At 49.8% G+C, this 17,686-nt stretch overlaps 2 protein-coding genes across 2 annotated transcripts; one reads left to right on the forward strand and one right to left on the reverse strand.

The window, feature by feature from the left end:
* Positions 1 to 2,386: 2,386 nt before the first annotated feature.
* Positions 2,387 to 5,492, forward strand: LOC109761172 (probable glycosyltransferase At5g03795). The gene is made up of 5 exons (XM_020319970.4): positions 2,387 to 2,898; positions 3,367 to 3,653; positions 4,088 to 4,320; positions 4,454 to 4,611; positions 4,985 to 5,492. The coding sequence occupies exons 1-5, from the start codon at positions 2,461 to 2,463 to the stop codon at positions 5,084 to 5,086; spliced, it is 1,218 nt and encodes a 405-aa protein (XP_020175559.1). The 5' UTR covers positions 2,387 to 2,460; the 3' UTR covers positions 5,087 to 5,492.
* A 362-nt stretch (positions 5,493 to 5,854) lies between these two features.
* On the reverse strand, positions 5,855 to 17,597 carry LOC109761173 (cyclase-like protein 1). The gene is made up of 6 exons (XM_020319971.4): positions 17,050 to 17,597; positions 7,771 to 7,815; positions 7,091 to 7,163; positions 6,903 to 7,000; positions 6,667 to 6,737; positions 5,855 to 6,320 (listed from the first exon to the last, which is right to left on the reverse strand). The coding sequence occupies exons 1-6, from the start codon at positions 17,432 to 17,434 to the stop codon at positions 6,195 to 6,197; spliced, it is 798 nt and encodes a 265-aa protein (XP_020175560.1). The 5' UTR covers positions 17,435 to 17,597; the 3' UTR covers positions 5,855 to 6,194.
* Between the last annotated feature and the right edge of the window lie 89 nt (positions 17,598 to 17,686).

Below are 17,686 nucleotides of genomic sequence, written 5' to 3' on the forward strand. Positions count from 1 at the left end.
GCTACTGGTACATACCCTCAGCCCCGAGGGTGAACTACTCCCTCCTCAACATGGAGAACGCCGGGATGATGAAGATGGCTGCCGGTGAGGGTTCCCCCTCCGGCAGGGTGCCGGAACAGGGTCCCGATTGGTTTTTGGTGGCTACAGAGGCTTGCGGCGGCGGAACTCCTGATCTAGGTTTCTTTCTGGGGGTTTCTGTATTTATAAGAATTTTTGGCGTCGGTCTCAAGTCAGGGGGGTGTCTCCGAGTCGTCCACGATATAGGGGTACGCGCCTAGGGGGGTAGGGCGCGCCCCCACCCTCGTGGACGGCATGGGACTCTTCTGGCCAACTCTTTTACTCTGGGGGCTTCTTTTGGTCCATAAAAAATCATCAAAAATTGGCATGTCAGTTGGACTCCATTTGGTATTCCTTTTCTGTAAAACTCAAAAACAAGGAAAAAACATAAATTGGCACTGGGCTCTAGGTTAATAGGTTAGTCCCAAAAATCATATAAAATAGCATATAAATGCATATAAAACATCCTAGATGGATAATCTAATAGCATGGAACAATAAAAAATTATAGATACGTTCTAAGCATCCAAGAGTCATTGTGGATCGCCGGTGAACGAAGTCTGTGAAGGTTTGGAAGTCTACCTTGAAGACTTACCTGAGTGATTGGGCGAGGACTAAGTGTCCTTAGCTCAAGGGGAATAAGGTGAAGACGCGGTCTTCTGAGTTGAATCTCAGCCTCCCTAACCAGACGTACAGTTGTCACAGCAACTGGAACTGGTCCAACAAATCCTTGCCCTCACCAAGCAACTAGTTCTATCTCTTACCTCTCTTTACTTACAGTTTGTCTGCGTGAAGTCATTGCCTGATTGCATGATCTGATTGGCTTCACTGTGTGAAGACTGTTGTTGATTGGCTTCATACTATCTTCCATCCTGATCCATACTGCCTAGCTGCTAATAGTCTTCGTGCTTTCACTTTATTGCTTACTTGACTATGGCTTGTCTAGTGTAGTCTACCTTCCGCTGCATATCAATAGGTTCATTTCTACTGTTTGTCTTCGAAACCACCATGTATTGAACACGTTCATTAAAATCGCCTATTCACCCCCTCTAGTCGATAGCTAGTACTTTTAGACCCCTAAATAAATGCACGTCAGGACAAGATTCTTTTTTTGGTCTACCACGTCAGGCGCATCAATTGCTCCTTCCATATTTAGAAAAGCGTTTGATCCTAACAACTGACGCTCGTGCGCCCTCTAGCCACGTCTATATAATAATGTAGATGCATGTCATTCTTGTGTTTTTAACAGGATAAAAGTGCCAAAGTGGTTGGAACTAGTAGTTGCACGTCACTTCAACCTCTCTTTACAGTTATTATCACAAAAAAAGCTCTTTCCAGTTCATCGGCTCATGTGTTCCAGTCTCAAGCAGGCAACACCATTTTATGATGATGCGTACACGTGCTTTGGTTTGACAACACTTCATTGCAAGCAGACATTACATCATCTTCTTCAATGTAAAACACGATGCCCTAAAAACCATTATAGAGGAGGAGAGAGAATGTTTTTGAGCACCAGCCTGACTTTTGCTTTAAATAATGTAGAAGTAATGCCCTAAAATTACTTTTGCTTTAAATAATGTAAAAGTAATGCCCTAAAATTTGAGAACCACGTGAAACATGATGATTTGATGGCCGGAAGGTCGGGAGGCGGACCCAACGACAGGAAGGAGCTCAGCGGGGATGGCAACGGTGATAGCGGACTTTGGTGGCGGGGTAGTTTAGGGATGATGGCAGGAGCTTGGGGACGGCGATGAGCGGTGCTCGTGGATGGCCGCACGAGCTCGACGACCGTGACGGACAACACCGAAGGGCGGGATGGGGTGGACAACGTTGGCGGGAGGGCACAACTGTGTAGCCAGCTTGGAGGGGTCGGGGTAGCCGCGACGTAGATCGTCGAGGAGCGGTATGGGGTGAGAGGCTTCATGGTGGCCCGCGTGGAGGCGGGGTGAGGCGACGCGACAATGGTGAAAGTTCACGGTGGCGGTTGGGTTCCAGCTGTTTTAGGGCAGCTGCTAATGGTGTTGCAAATATATATCACTTGGAGTTAAAATTTAGGATTGCTGCAAATTTTTCGGCACCAAATAGAGATACACCATTTGTTGAAGGCCGTTGTTTTACATCACCCTTTGAAGATGCTCTTACACGCGCATACGGTACTTTTCTTTGGCTTGCTTGCTGTGGTGTACAAAGAATATTGACCACAACGTGCACAAATTGAGAGCCGTTTATCCAGAAACCAACGCTTGAGATCGACCAGGACATAAATAAGTTTTTAGGAAAAAAAAAAGGATCGCAGAAGATCTAAACGGCCTCTTTGTTACAGAAAACACCCTCGAGTCGCCGTTCCCTTCCAATCCGCACCCCGCATCACTCCCTCGCTCCACTCCTCTCCTCACCTCCGGCGATGGCCGGCCGCCTCGCCGGCACCGGCGCTTCCTCGCCCCTCCCCCGCGCGCTCCTCCTCCTTGCCGTGGTAGCCCTCTTCTCTATATCCTTCCTCTCCCTCCGCTCGCTCCGCCCCGCCGCGGCCCCCTCCCTCCCCCTAGATGAACCCCGCCGCCTCCCGCTCTCCTCCCCTCTGCCGGCGTCGCGCCCGTCGGTCTACCACTCGCCCGAGGCGTTCGCGGCGGGGTACGCGGAGATGGAGCGGAGCTTCAAGGTCTACATCTACCCGGACGGCGACCCCAAGACCTTCTACCAGACGCCCCGGAAGCTCACGGGCAAGTACGCCAGCGAGGGATACTTCTTCCAGAACATTCGGGAGAGCCGCTTTCGCACCGAAGACCCCGACAAGGCCGACCTCTTCTTCGTCCCCATCTCGCCCCACAAGATGCGCGGCAAGGTCCCCCCTACACTCTCTTTAGCCCTACTGCTCGTTTTACCGCATTGTAACGCCTTTAGTATTGTACTGTTCTTGGTATACTCGGGTATTACTGTGTGTCTGGCGAGCTATGCACATTGTCAAACTCTGAAGTAATATGGATTCTCATGGTATGTTAGTTAATGTGTACACAGACCACAGCTAAAGCAAAAGTAGAACGAAGTTGTAGAGAATAGAGATGCTAATTGACTTGGTTGGCTGTATTAGTCCGACGTGGGTGTTTCAACTTGCTTGCTCACAAATGTAATGGAAAAATATTCTTTCCTATGATGCCATGGTTGAACTGTTCTTTTTAAAGTTTAGCGAACAGCTGTATGACCAGAAGTGACTTCAATTTCACACGCTAGTTATTTTGTCTGTGTTGTTCTTCTGGTTTTGTGATTGAATTGCTCTGATAATTATTTACATGCATCATTTTTAGTCTTGCAGGGTACTTCATATGAAAATATGACAATGATAGTTAAGGATTATGTTGAAGGCTTGATAAGCAAGTACCCTTACTGGAACCGCACACTAGGAGCGGACCACTTCTTTGTCGCATGCCATGATGTAGGCGTGAGGGCGTTCGAAGGACTTCCGTTCATGGTGAAGAACTCTATTAGAGCTGTCTGCTCGCCAAGCTATAATGTTGACTTTATCCCTCATAAGGATGTTGCTCTGCCTCAAGTATTACAGCCATTTGCTCTACCCGAAGGAGGGAATGACATTGAAAACAGGTTGAAATGGCACTTCCTATTTGTTGAGCTATATAATGTAATTATAAGGCTCTCTATATGTGATATAAAAGAAAAATAATTCTGTATGCTAGGTTTTTTTTCAATGAAACACATCAGAAATTCATATTATTTAACTATTTGGAACTCTTGAGTGCTTTCTTTTTTTGCTAGACTTAGTGGCTTGGTGCCTTCCAGTATGACTCTTATTTACCCTACTGTCTCCTTATTTATGCATTGAGGTTTATACTCTTTGAATCTGATTTGTTAGTGCGTATGATTTTAAGCTGTGATAAATGTTTTCTTCTAGTGCATATTGGAATTCGGAAGTTGCTCATAATTGATAACCATAAACTGGTCACCACTGCAGCATAAACATCTATCTGCACTCTTGCTATATCTATATCTTAAATTGCTTCTTCTGCAATGGAAAACAGGACAAATCTTGGATTTTGGGCTGGTCATCGCAACTCGAAAATACGAGTTATTTTGGCACGAGTCTGGGAGAATGATACAGAGCTTGCTATTAGCAATAATCGGATTAATAGAGCTATTGGAGAGCTAGTTTATCAGAAGCAGTTCTACCGTACTAAGTTCTGTATCTGCCCTGGTGGCTCTCAAGTTAATAGTGCTCGTATATCTGATTCAATACACTATGGCTGTGTCCCTGGTTAGTATTTTTGACATGCAAAATACATGGCACCCATGACCATTCCTTATTGTTATTCCCCTTTCATGGGCGCTCAATTTTTTAGTGATTCCCATATTATTATTTTCTAATTATCTCTATTGTGTCCTTTTAGTTATTTTGTCGGACTACTATGATTTGCCTTTCAATGATGTTCTTGACTGGAGAAAGTTCGCGGTTGTACTTAAGGAGCGCGACGTATATGAACTAAAGAGTATCCTGAAATCTATATCACAGCAAGAATTTGTTGCATTGCACAAATCTTTAGTTCAGGTATGCATTGTGAGTAGTAGATTTTGTCACTATACAACTTCCGATTTATGCATTCATCTTCCTTTATCTACAAGATAGAGTAGTTATTCACGATCTGAAGGATGATGTTAAATATTGAATCTTATTGTGATGGAAAATAATGTAGAAGATCAGGGTACAAAGTAACAAGAGCTTGTTTGTTGGTCGAGATTCTAATGTGTCACCTGTCTTATCATTAGACTTGAGCCGTTGTAATCTGAAAAAACAAGAATGAAGAACTGAGTAGTGGACCCTTTGATTTGGCTATTTTATTTCTTCTGTAGTGCATAAAAAACCAGATGGTTATCAAAGTTCTAGTGCGGTCCGATACTAATATGTTAAGTTGGGATTGCAGGTTCAGAAACACTTTGTATGGCACTCACCTCCTGTTCCTTATGATGCATTCCACATGGTTATGTATGAGCTGTGGCTGCGGCATCATGTGATCAAGTACTAACTCAAGGCTTCACGGTCACTATTTGCAACATAATGGCGTGATCCATCAGAATGATGTTATAGGTCTACCTGCTTGTGATATGCCAAGTACGGCCTCTGTTCTTCGCTCTTGTAGTTAGTAGCTGGATGGGTCATTGGTGCAAGGAAAACATCTACATAGAAAAGTTGGCAATCGACGATATCGCTAAAATTGTGTTGTAGTTATTAGATTCATTAGCCATTCTTCGGTTAGCTGGTTCCCCCCATATTTGAGTCCTTTCTGTGGCATTGCTTTTGTAGTTTGCTTTGCTATATACTGATCTGCCTGAGTAATCGCTTATGCTTATACAAATTTTGCACCTACTCTTGTAAAGTAATGTACGCTGTTACTGATGAGATAGTAAGCATCCAAAGATATATTAGATTGACATGATCACCTCTTTTTGCTCCTGCGAGACATGATCCAACTACTTTACTCGTATAATGTAATGTACTCCCTCTGTCCCATAATATAAGAACGTTTTTCAATCTATGTTAGCTTGAAAAACGTTCTTATATTATGGGACGGAGGGAGTATGATATATGATTATTACGGATGAGATGGTAAATGCAGAGACATGTCAGATTGACATGCTAGCATCAGAAAAAATGACTTGTGTCATTTTACCCGGGGGCTAATATGGCTGTGCATGACAGTATTCATGTTACTTTTGTATGACTATCATCCATGTGCACCCAGAGGAAACATGAGAACTCATACGGTAAGCATTCAATGTATCAGCAATGGTAGTAGCACTAACAGATTTCATCATAGGCATGTTAAGTGAAAATATTGCAGAAATTGCTTGAGTGCAACATGCCAACATGTACTTGAAAGTTGCTGAACTCCTGTGGTTCAACATGGGTTACAGCGTGGCAGTGGCAGAGCAACCAGACTGCCATGAGTCTACAAGTTCATTGTTGATTTCTAGTAATGCTAAATTTTAATGTTGGTTTGGCAGTAGACTTATATACATGACATCAGGCATTTTATTTTTACGGTTATGGACTGTGCATCAAGACATTAGCTAGGGTGTAGCATCTGTGGGCATGATACATTGCAGCCTTTGGCAAGAGCAGCCGCCAAGTGATCACTTGATAAGAATGCACCTGATTGGTGAACCCTCGGAGCCAACCAGTCTTAGAGGTAAGCAGTGCAGCATGTATAGTCCAGTCTTCACGTTGTCTAGTTTCAGGGCTTCGACTGGGATGATATCCTGACAGAACAAAGTAAAGTAAAACAACCGACACTTTCGATCAACGATGCTGTCTCTAAGAAGGCAAGTTATTTGTGTTATTCGTCACCGATATGTGAAATGTCTTCGGAAGAGCATTAAAATAGCATAAGCAAGCATTGTTCCCCCCAAAGAGGTTGATCAGTAAGGAATTGGTGGGACCAAGACTTCGATCAACTTGTCAACATGCAATGTTGTACTAACATGTTGTCAGACTTGGGGAATAAGCAGCATATGACCAGAGGCTAGTGCAAAACTACGAGGTTATAACTGGTGGCTTCAATTTCACATGGGTTACTTTTTGGGGCCATGAAAGGGCACATCTTACCGCATTTTTTAAGAAGGCCACATGGGCAGTGATCAAGTGACCAAATGAAGCAACTGATATATAGTCAATCCCTGCATAATTTGCCAATATCACCATGTTAAGTTCACATCAGATAAGGTATGCATATATTGATCCACCGGTGAAAAGGTCATGAACTAACTGAACCTAGGCAGTTCACAATTTCACAAGGTTCTTACAAATTTGGTGCAATACAAGTACAACTCCTGTTTACTTACCAACAAGCTTGATGTCGGTGTTGTCAACTAACCACTGTGCACCATCCTCCGTAAATCCAACAAAACTCATATCACCTCCTTGCTTCCACATGAGCCCCCTACAGATCATTTGCTTTTATGCATTTAGTAACGACGTGGTGAAAAATATGTTATCTACTTGAATATGTGCCCTTCAAAGAGGCCAATACCTGTCTGTGTTCAATGTCCTGAAGAGAACTCGACGAACACCTTTTGGTATATTTAGGGATTCCATTGCTTCAGCTGCATGGAGTTAGAGGGGAATTGAATCCTTGGGAATTTCTCTATGTAGGTCCTTTGATTCACATGAATAGAATCCTTAGGATTTTTCCTAAGGAATCCTTTGCAGTTCATTTTGGAGGAAAGTTTCTATCCACTCAAACCTCTTTTTCTATGCCCTTGGTTTTTATGCGGTGTATCAGATCGTTGGTGCTAATTCCTGTCGGTTTCTATTCATATATATTCATGTGTACAATAACACTAAAATCATGTGTTTTTCCTATTCTTGTATTTTAAAATCCTTGCGAATCAAAGAAGCCCTTACGGGTTCCGTTGCTTCAGCTGCATAGAATCAATGGTGCCATCATATACCAAATACCAGACAACATTGATGTAATGCAGATGCTGGTAAATGCATACTGAATTTGCAACAACCCACCGTAAAGAAAAGATGAAGTAACTGATATTTGAATACAATGCCATATTAGTAATGCGCATGTATCTCTAATGCCATGTTAAATTAGTCTTATGACATGATATGAGAAGTTCATTAACAGGGTGATTCATCATCGATGATGCAATAGAGCTGATCTCCTTGTAAAAGAAGAGAGAACACATCCCCAGGTCCTACCTGTTATATTTGTGTGTCTTGGAACATCGACCAGTAAGGCAGGACCTGTCCAGAAACAAGAATAAGTCGACCGTTAATAAATCATTCATTAGTACCATGGTAATTTTAATGATGCCTGGCAGGGAAATCTTTGGGTCAAAAAATATACAGAGGGCATTTGGCGATATAGTTCTTTTGTCTTGAGAGCACTGTCAGCACTGCCGGAGTGCCAAGTCGACGAATACACACGCGAGAGAACAGAGCTCTAGATGGACGAAGAACAGAAGTGTTTTTGCGCTGTAAACTTCACAGCTTTTCTGCTCCTTTCTTGCTTCTATTTATTCAGAGTACAGAGGGGAAACTGGGGATCGTGGCCCCTGACTTGGCGCCTACGTGATCCACAACGCTCGTGCCATCCCACGAGCAGATCAACGAGGCGCACGACTCGCTCCAGGCCGTTGCAACCTTCGAGCAAAGCTAGCTAACAAAAAGACTAAAAAAAACGGGAAAGCTAACCTGACAGAAAAACTAGCTAACTGAACTTTGACAGGGCTCGGGGTTTTAATTCAACAAATCACCCCCTAAAACCTAAGCCCTTGTCAATCTCTACCATGCCGATCCTTGCTCGCAGCTCCGTGAAGCGCACGCGCCCAAGAGCCTTAGTGAGAAGATCGGCGAGCTGTCCGTCTGTGCCGACGAATTCCACCTCCACTTGCTTGTTCTCCACACATTCTCTGATGAAGTGGAAACGGTCATCGATGTGCTTGCTTCGCTCATGAAACACGGGATTCTTCGCGAGGGAGATGGCAGACTTGTTATCCATCCAGAGTGGGAAGCAGGCTGGCCTCTCCTTCTTGAGCTCGCCGAGGAAACAAGCCAGCCAAACTCCTTGGCATGCTGCTGTCGTGGCGCCGATGTACTCGGCCTCGCAGGAGGACAGAGCCACGACCTTTTGCTTGAGGGACTGCCAGCTGATAATACTGTTGCCGTAGAAGAACATGGCGCCGGTCGTGCTCCGACGTGTGTCGATGTCTCCTCCCATGTCACTGTCGCTGTAACCAGCGAGGTGGCCATCTCCTTTTCCCCTTGGGTAGAAGCAGCCCCAATGCAAAGTGCCGGCGATGTAGCGCAGAATCTTCCTCACCGCAGCCAGATGCTCGATGGTGGGCGCCTCCATGAAGCGCGAGACGTAGCCGACGGCGAAAGCGATGTCCGGCCTGGTGTGAACCAGATAGCACAGACACCCGACGAGGCCGCGGTACTCCGTCGCGTCAGTCAGAGGCGCGGTGCTCTGCTTGCTAAGCTTCAGTCTGGGTTCCATGGGCACCGCGCACGGGTTGCACCCTGTCATGCCGCCGCGCTCCAGAATCTTCTCAGCGTAAGCCGTCTGGTTCAGGGAGATACTAACCCGCGCCTGGTGCACCTCGATCCCCAAGTAAAAACTTAGGAGACCGAGATCGCTCATCTTGAAGAGCTTCATCATCTCCTCCTTGAACCGCGTGATCTCCCCGTCGTTGTTGCCGGTGATGACCAGATCATCGACGTACACCCCCACAAGGAGGCGAGACGATGCGTTGCCACGCCCGTAGATGGCGTGCTCGGTGGTGCTGCGCTCGAACCCGAGCGACGCGAGGCATGCGTCCAGCTTCTGGTTCCAGGCGCGCGGCGCCTGTTTCAAGCCGTACAAGGCCTTGTCGAGGCGCAGCACCTTGCTCTCCTGTCCGGCGGCGATGTACCCAGGTGGTTGCGCGACGTAGACCTCCTCCTGGAGCTCCCCGTTCAGAAACGCACTCTTCACGTCCATGTGATGCACGCCCCAGCCCGCGCGCGCGGCTAGAGCGAGCAGGAGGCGCACTGACTCCATGCGGGCGACAGGCGCGAACACCTCTTCATAGTCCACGCCCTGGTGCTGCACGAACCCTTTGGCGACGAGGCGGGCCTTGTGCCGCACCACCGCGCCCTGGGCGTCACGTTTCACCTTGTAGACCCATTTGAGACCAATGGGGCGGTGACCAGGAGGGAGATCAGCGAGATGCCAGGTGCGATTCTCCTGGATAGACGCCATTTCCTCGTCCATAGCGCGCTTCCAGGCTGCATCTCCTTGCGCCTCATCCAGAGAGGCCGGCTCCTCTGCCAGCCCGAGGTGCAGCTCCTCGTCGTCGAGGTCGTCGAGGTTGAGGATGTAGTCCGTGAGCTGTTGGTTCGGCTGCACGATGCCGTCCCGTGCACGCGTCACCATCAGGTGCACGCCCGCGTGGTCAGCTGGTGGCGACTCGATCGGAGTCGGCGAAGCGCTTGGCGGAGAACGTGACATGGCAGGGCTGAGCTCAGGATTGAGGTCCCTCCCGCCGGTGCTCGCGGGCGTGAACGGAGTGGGCGCGTCGGCTCCTGCTGCAGTTGCGTCCCCGACAGTGCTGGCGTGTGGTGGAGGGGCCGGCGTCGCCGGCGCAGAGTGACGCACCCCCTCAAGCACAGCAGACGGCCCGTACTCGACAGTGAACGTCGCCGCGCCGGGAGCGTCCCCGCCCCGTTGCCAGTCCCAGCTTGCTCGCTCATCGAAGACGACGTCGCGCGTGACGTGCACGCGCTTAGTGGCGGGGTCGTACGCCCGGTAGGCCTTGCCTCCCGGCTCATACCCGATGAAAACCATCGCCTTGCTCCTGTCCGCCAGTTTCGCCAGGTGCGGGCGCGTGTCCTTGACGTGAGCCACGCACCCGAAGACGCGCAGGAAGTGCACGTTGGGTTTGCGACCATGCCACGCCTCAAATGGCGTCTTCCCAGTCAGGCTCCTTGTGTACGACCTGTTCATCAGAAACACGACAGTGGTGACAGCCTCACCCCAGAAGGAAGCCGGCACGCCCCTGGCCTTGAGCATGCACCTCGCCATGCCCACAACGGTCAGGTTGCGGCGCTCCACCACTCCGTTTTGCTGCGGGGAGTAGGGCGCCGTCAGGTGGCGCTGCACGCCGTGGTCAGCGCAGTACTCCGCGAACGCCGTGCTTGTGAATTCGCCCCCGCGATCTGTGCAGAACGTGTGCAGGGAGCGGCGCGACTCGGTCTCCGCGGCGGCCTTGAACCGGCGGATCGCCTCGGCCGCCTCGTCCTTGGAGCGCAGCAAGACGAGCCAAGTGTAACGGCTGTGGTCGTCCACTAGCAAGAGGAAGTAGCGCTTCCCGCCCGGCGTCGCCGGCGAGATCGGCCCGCAGATGTCGCCGTGGACCAGCTCCAGAGGTTCCGTCGCGCGGAACTTGGCGACCTGAGGGAACGAGGCCCGCCTCTGCTTGCCAGCCAGGCAAGCCTCGCAAATGTGCTCCGCGTGGACGATGAGGGGAAGGCCGGTGACCATGCCAGTGCGCGCCATCCTCTCGAGTCCCTGAAAGTGGACGTGGCCGAATCTCTCGTGCCAGCGCCAGCCTGCACCGTCGCACTCGCTCGCCGCGAGACACGCCGGCTTCACAATCTTGAGATGCAGCACATAGAGGCGCTTGGCCGAACGAGTTACCTTGGCGAGCAGATTCTTCTGGCGATCGTGGACTGTCATGACACCATGCTCCACCAGCGTCGCGCAACCGACCTCGTCTAGTTGGCCGATGCTGATGATGTTGCTCTTGAGGCGAGGTATCCAGTAGACATTGGTGAGGCCACGGTGGTGACCGCCTGCCACGGCGAACAGCACCGTGCCCCGCCCGCGTATGTCCACTAGAGACCCGTCGCCGAACTTGACCGATCCCGTCACGGACTCGTCCAGGTCCGCGAACGCCGACACGTCGCCGGTCATGTGGTTCGATGCCCCAGTGTCGAGGTACCAGGCGGCATCGGTGTCGCCAGGAGACTGCTGCAGTTCCATGCGCGCGCGCTCCTCGTTGAGGAACACCTGCGCCGCCGCGGTCGTGAGGGATGTCTGGGGCGCAGTCAGGTTCAGCTCCGGCCCTGCCGTGCTCCCCTCGTCCAGAGTGCAGGCCTGGGCCATCAGAAGGCCCGGCTCATCCTCGTCAGCGTCGGCGAGGTTCGCCTCCTCGTCGCGCTTCTTCTTCCGGCATTCCCGGGCCCAGTGGCCCAGGTTGTTGCAGTAGCGGCACTTGTCGTTCTTGCGGGCGGCGCTGCCAGAAGAGCTCTGGTTCCCCCGCCCGCCTCGGCTACCTCCGCGACCGCGCGAGCGTCCGCCACCGCCGCCACCGCGGCGTCCGCCGCCGCCGGCAGCTTGGTTGCTGCTGCCCCCGGTGGCTCCGGCCTGGTCGATCTTCTGCTGGCGCGCCATCCACTCCTCGTGAGTGAACAGCAGGCTGCTCCCGCCGTGGGCGACCCCGTCTAGCCCGTAGCGTTCCTCCGCCGCTTTCAGCCGGCCGGTGAGTTCCTCGACCGTGAGCTCCGACAGGTCAAGCAGCGTCTCTATGGAGAGAGCCACCTGTGCATAGCGCGGCGGGACGACCCGGAGAAATTTCTCCACGGCCCTTTCTTCCTTCAGATCATCACCAAGAAGAGCTAGGTTATTCATCATACCGGTGAGTCGAAGGGCAAACTCGTCGACGGTCTCCCCGTCCTTGAAACGGATGTCGTCGAACTCGCGGCGGAGGGACTGCGCCTTCGCCTTGCGTACGCGGTCGACTCCAAGACGGATCGTCTTGATGGAGTCCCACGCCTCTTTCGCCGTCTCCTTCACGGCAAGCATCGCCAGCATCTCCGGCGGTACGGCCCGGAGGATTGCCTCCAGCGCCAGGCGGTCGTCACGATAATCGGCGTCGTCGTCAGGACACGGGCCGATCTCGATGACGGTCCACAGGCCTCTCGCCTGCAGGATTACCTTCATCAGGAGCGACCACTCCGCGTAGTTCGTCCTCGTCAGGGGAGGGTAGGAGGTGGATCCAGTCGCCTCGCGGAGCGGCCGTGGCATCGCTAGCTCACGGCCGGACGACCTCCCTGAGCCGTCGCCCAGCAGGGGCGCGGGCGTGCCGTCGCCGCCGCCGCTGGTGCCCTTTCCGTCCTTCTTCGCCCCAGCCCCGGTCTTCACCGGCGAGGCGGAACGGGAGCGACTTGGATTGCTCTTTCCCATGACCAAACGCGGCTCTGATGCCAACTGTCAGCACTGCCGGAGTGCCAAGTCGACGAATACACACGCGAGAGAACAGAGCTCTAGATGGACGAAGAACAGAAGTGTTTTTGCGCTGTAAACTTCACAGCTTTTCTGCTCCTTTCTTGCTTCTATTTATTCAGAGTACAGAGGGGAAACTGGGGATCGTGGCCCCTGACTTGGCGCCTACGTGATCCACAACGCTCGTGCCATCCCACGAGCAGATCAACGAGGCGCACGACTCGCTCCAGGCCGTTGCAACCTTCGAGCAAAGCTAGCTAACAAAAAGACTGAAAAAAAGGGGAAAGCTAACCTGACAGAAAAACTAGCTAACTGAACTTTGACAGGGCTCGGGGTTTTAATTCAACAAGCACGCCAAAGGCTTACCATGTCTTTATAGAAGTCATTTTGCGATATTGTTTGCCCTTCTTAAGTAACTTGGACAGAGCCTGTTTCACAGCTACTCCGGATCAGAGAACATCAACTACAAGAAAATTGATTGTCGCGTTGCCCATATGAATTGGCGAGACCAAGATATGAAGTGTGTGTATTCAAATTCCAAAGACTATTTTTCCCCGATAGCCTAAAGCCTTATTTTGCATGTATAATTGATTATAGCACCATATATTATACTAAACGTAGATATAACACATACTTGGGCATGATAGCATAGATTTATTCATAGAATATCATGGCAAATGGCAAAACAGTATTAATGTCTGAATAATTCTCATATTTAAATACTTCGTGCATTAATTTCTGAAAGATCTATGCCAATAGAACAAAATATGACATGAAGTGGTGAACCACGTATTCTACCATGGCACCATCAAGATGCCACATTAATCCCAGCCATGAATAATCCTCTCAAAGCACCAACCAATTTCACACACAAAAGCAGGGCAACATGTCTCGCTCTCAATGCCTATTAAAAGCCGGTCGCGAGTGATGGATGCTGCTGTCTACAGTTTGCTAGCCCGCCGCGCGCGACCAATGCACCTGCCCTCGCCACCTGGTTTCCCACGTGCCCTGCCATGCATGCGGCGCGGCGTTCGGTTCATGTAGCCTGTGGTGTTTCTCCTAGTGATTACTTCGAAGAAAATGAGACCGAGCAAGTAAATCCGATTGAAACGGTATCAGAAGAATGAAAGAGGGCACGAAAGGAATCCTTTCTACCTCAGTACTCGTTACTATAGTAACTCTTGTTGTAGCTTTTACCGTGCCTGGCGGCTACAGGATCCATGGTTCACCTACTCGTGTGGAGAAATTTCTTTTAAAATGGCCGTCGATGTTGATATATTGGCTTTCGTTTTCTCCATGGTGGCTACAATTGTTCTCATATTAGCTAGGCAACCTACGGTAGACCCTACGAGATGAGAATTGTACATGAAGAGGGCCTACTATACCATGGTGCTTTCTATTACATGCATGGCAATTGCCTTTGGATCTCGTAAGTATTTGATATTAGCTCCACTCACCAGCGGCAGAGCTTAGTGAGGGGGGCATGCCCCCTCCCCCGCCCCCAAACCAAATTTAGCTCCACCCACTAATCGCGTTGAAGCTTCACCATTTTCACTACCGTGATTGCCATTGCTATGCATGTCGAGTTCTCTCTCAACATGCATGTTTTCGATGTTAGCTACAACTCGTATGACTATCGCGAGGATCTGCATAGTGACTTCTATCATACTGCTCATTCAACGTATGAACTCGGTGCTCATGATTAACTACAACAAGGATTATAACAAACATAAACGCCCTATCACTTTATGTTTAGCGCAAGGCCTAGGATATGAGATTGTGTGCTTTAATCTTCTACTTATTATGTTTGTAGAGCAATAAATATCAAGTGCTCTTTATTTATACTCAATATGCCTAGTCCAGACGTGGTGTTTCTCCTAGGGATTACTTTGAAGAGAATGAGACCGAGAAAGTAAATCAGATCAAAAAGAGTATTAGAAGAGTGAAAGAGGGCACGAAAGGAATGCTTGTTGCCTCTGTACTCGTTACAACAGTAGCTTATTTTATAGCTTTTATTGTGCCTGTCGGCTACAGGGTTGATGGTTCACCACACTTGCGGAGAGATTTTCTTTTAAAATGGTTGTCGATGCTGATGTATTGCCTTTCATTTTCTCCATGGTGGCTACAATTTTTCTAATATCACCTAGGCAGCCTATGTTACACCCTACAAGACATGGATGGTAATGAAGAGGGCCTAAGACACCATGGTGTTTTCTGTTACATACATGGTAATGCCTTTGGATCTAGTGAGCATTTGATATTAGCTCCACTCACCGGTGAAGCTTAGGGCCAGTTCTTTTCTAGCTTCTATGAGCTTATTGTCAAAATAAGCCAGCAGCTCAAAAGAACTCGTTTTGAAGTATAGGGCTTAACTTATTTCCACAGCTCTCTCTCTCACAATGAGAAAAAGCTCGGGGGAGGGGTGCTTCCCGCAGAAGCCCACTTAAAGTCGAAGGGGTATACCCCATTGCCCCTAGTTTTCACACTTAATTACAGCGATTTTGCCACCGAGCCCAACCCAACCGAGCGAGATAGGAGAAAAACGAATCGAGCAGAGTCCTCGCCCCTCGTGTTCGTCCTCGCCACGAGAGCTAGGGTTCCTCCGCGATTCAAGCCGCCGCCGCCCCCCATCACCATCGTCGACGAGGCCGGTTCCAATCAGGCGCCGTTGACGCTAGCCGTCCCCCACAGTCGCCCCCGCCGCCGTTAACCGCCAGCTCTTCTGCTCCTCCCGCTGTCCCACAGTCGCCCCCGCCGCCGTTAACCGCCAGCTCTTCTGCTCCTCCCGCTGCTAACAGCCAGCTCCTCTCTGCTCGTTCCGTCGCCGCCGTTAGCCCTACCCTACAGCACGCCGCCGAGCACGGGGCCGCTGCACAACTAGACTTGAGGCCGAACAGGCAGCAACTCGTCCAATCTGGCCGCTGCCTCACGTTCCGTAGTTCGCCCAGCCGCCGCTTACATTTTAGGGGTATTGTAAACTTTCACCAGAGAACTTGGAACATAAGCTCAGACAAAAGAACTGGATGGCTTAATTTCATGGGCTTATTTCCACTGCAGCTTATCAAGGGATTATTTTCACCGCAGCTTATGTATAAGCCATGGCTCAAAAGAACTAGCCCTTAGTGAGGGCCAAAGGGGGCCATGCCCCCCCCCACCAAATTTATTTCTTTACATAAACACATAATCCCTCCGTAAAGAAATATAAGTAGATCTAAAAAGTATTATATTTAACACCATCTGGACCAAATTTAACATAATACACTAGATTAGTCCTCTCAACTCTATTTGTGACTCATTTATCCCCCTCTCAAATTGCATTGAAGCCCCGTCACTGGGGTTGAGCCATTGATGTCCCGGAGATTTAGATTCTTCCATGTTAACCATTAATGGGTACACTTCGCATGGTCAGACAAATGGTATGTTATCTTGCATATGGATTAGTCCACTACAAGTAAGATGTATCACTATCACTACATCCACTAAGCTACCTAGAAAGGACGCCTTGTGGTGCAGTGGAGTTGGGGCACGACGATGGCGGCCCGAACCGAGGTCGATGGGGAGCCGAATCGATGGCAACGACGGTTGAAATGGTTTGTGGGAGGTGTGGGCTAGGGTTTGGCGGCGCGGCTCCTCGGTTTTTACCGACTAGTAGTTCTTCGAATGCTAGATTTGATTGATTGATACGATGTTTTTTTAATGCTAATGATGATGCTTTTTGATTGCTAATTACGATGCTTTAATTGGTACAATGATCATTAGAGCAATGTTGGAGGATAACGGAGGGCTGATATTAAATGTTTTTGCCATAATTCATTTGTTTAATAGTAGTGGAGATGGAGATGAAGGTACTTGTCCTCTTAGCCTAAAATAGGGAAATGGTGTAAAGTTTTGAGGAATAGAAGTTAAATTTTTGATAAGTTTAGAGAATCTAGCAGCTGATACTTACTTTATAAATTTTTTTTTATTCTTAAATAGTACTCCCTTCGTTCGAAAAAATTTATCCCAAATAAATGTATCTAGCACTAAGTTAATGTTAAATACATCCATTTGAGGAACAGATTTGGGATAAGTTTTTTCGAAAGGAGGGAGTACAACTTTTGAGGGATGCTGTAGCTAACCATTTAACCAGGGTTTATTTGCGAGACCGCAGGGCGGAGATTCACAAAAATGGTCAAAGCTATGTTCTGGTCGGCGAAAACCGGGGAGCTCACCGTTGAGGACTTGGAGGTCGAGCGTGTCGACGTCGAGGCCGGCGGCGAAGTGGGCCTGGTTCATGTGGCCCGGCGCGTCGACGTGGGTGCCCATGTGGCAGTGCATCCGGAGCTCCGACAAGTTGTAGTCCGACCCGTTCTCCATCGACTCCTTGAGCCGCACCAGGGGCCCCGTCGTCGCGTCGGGCGGCATGCCCGGCCGGTACGCGTGCGTGATGTCCACGATGCGCCCGCCGCCGTACTCCTCCAGCCCCGGGCCATGGCGCCGGCCTGCCGCGCCTCCGAGCGCCGGCCCACAGGTGTCGGCCTCCGCGCCCGCGTAGCCCGCCTGGTGTGCCGGGAGGAGGAGCAGCAGGAGGAGGGTGAGAGCCGGTGCGCCCGCCATGCCGCCGAGCGCTCACTTCCGTGGACTCCCTGGGCTGTGATGGTTACTGGAAGTTGCAGCTCTTCCTTGATTTCTGGTGGTCAATACAATGCTGATGAATGGAGCAAGCATGCACCAAGCTTCTCTCAGGCCGGCTGGCTGAGAATGAGACAACGGACAGTGAAAGGGGCCGTATCTGAAAACCACATGATTTTAGCCTTTCCAAACAGTCCCCCGCAAATATGTACTGTATCGCTCATCCATGTGCACCCA

This window comes from Aegilops tauschii, chromosome 6 (genome assembly GCF_002575655.3).
Source record: "Aegilops tauschii subsp. strangulata cultivar AL8/78 chromosome 6, Aet v6.0, whole genome shotgun sequence".
In the NCBI taxonomy this organism is placed as follows: Eukaryota; Viridiplantae; Streptophyta; class Magnoliopsida; order Poales; family Poaceae; genus Aegilops; species Aegilops tauschii.

Bases quoted from the DNA above. Each gene is read 5' to 3' on its own strand.
- LOC109761172 (XM_020319970.4), top strand. From the start codon at position 2,461: ATGGCCGGCCGCCTCGCCGGCACCGGCGCTTCCTCGCCCCTCCCCCGC. The intron at 3,654-4,087 runs GTTGAAATGGCA...AATGGAAAACAG, and splicing joins GGGAATGACATTGAAAACAG to GACAAATCTTGGATTTTGGG. The intron at 4,612-4,984 runs GTATGCATTGTG...TTGGGATTGCAG, and splicing joins TGCACAAATCTTTAGTTCAG to GTTCAGAAACACTTTGTATG.
- LOC109761173 (XM_020319971.4), bottom strand. From the start codon at position 17,434: ATGGCGGGCGCACCGGCTCTCACCCTCCTCCTGCTGCTCCTCCTCCCG. The intron at 7,001-7,090 runs GTATTGGCCTCT...AATGATCTGTAG, and splicing joins AGGACATTGAACACAGACAG to GGGGCTCATGTGGAAGCAAG. The intron at 6,738-6,902 runs GTAAGTAAACAG...CAAATTATGCAG, and splicing joins CACCGACATCAAGCTTGTTG to GGATTGACTATATATCAGTT.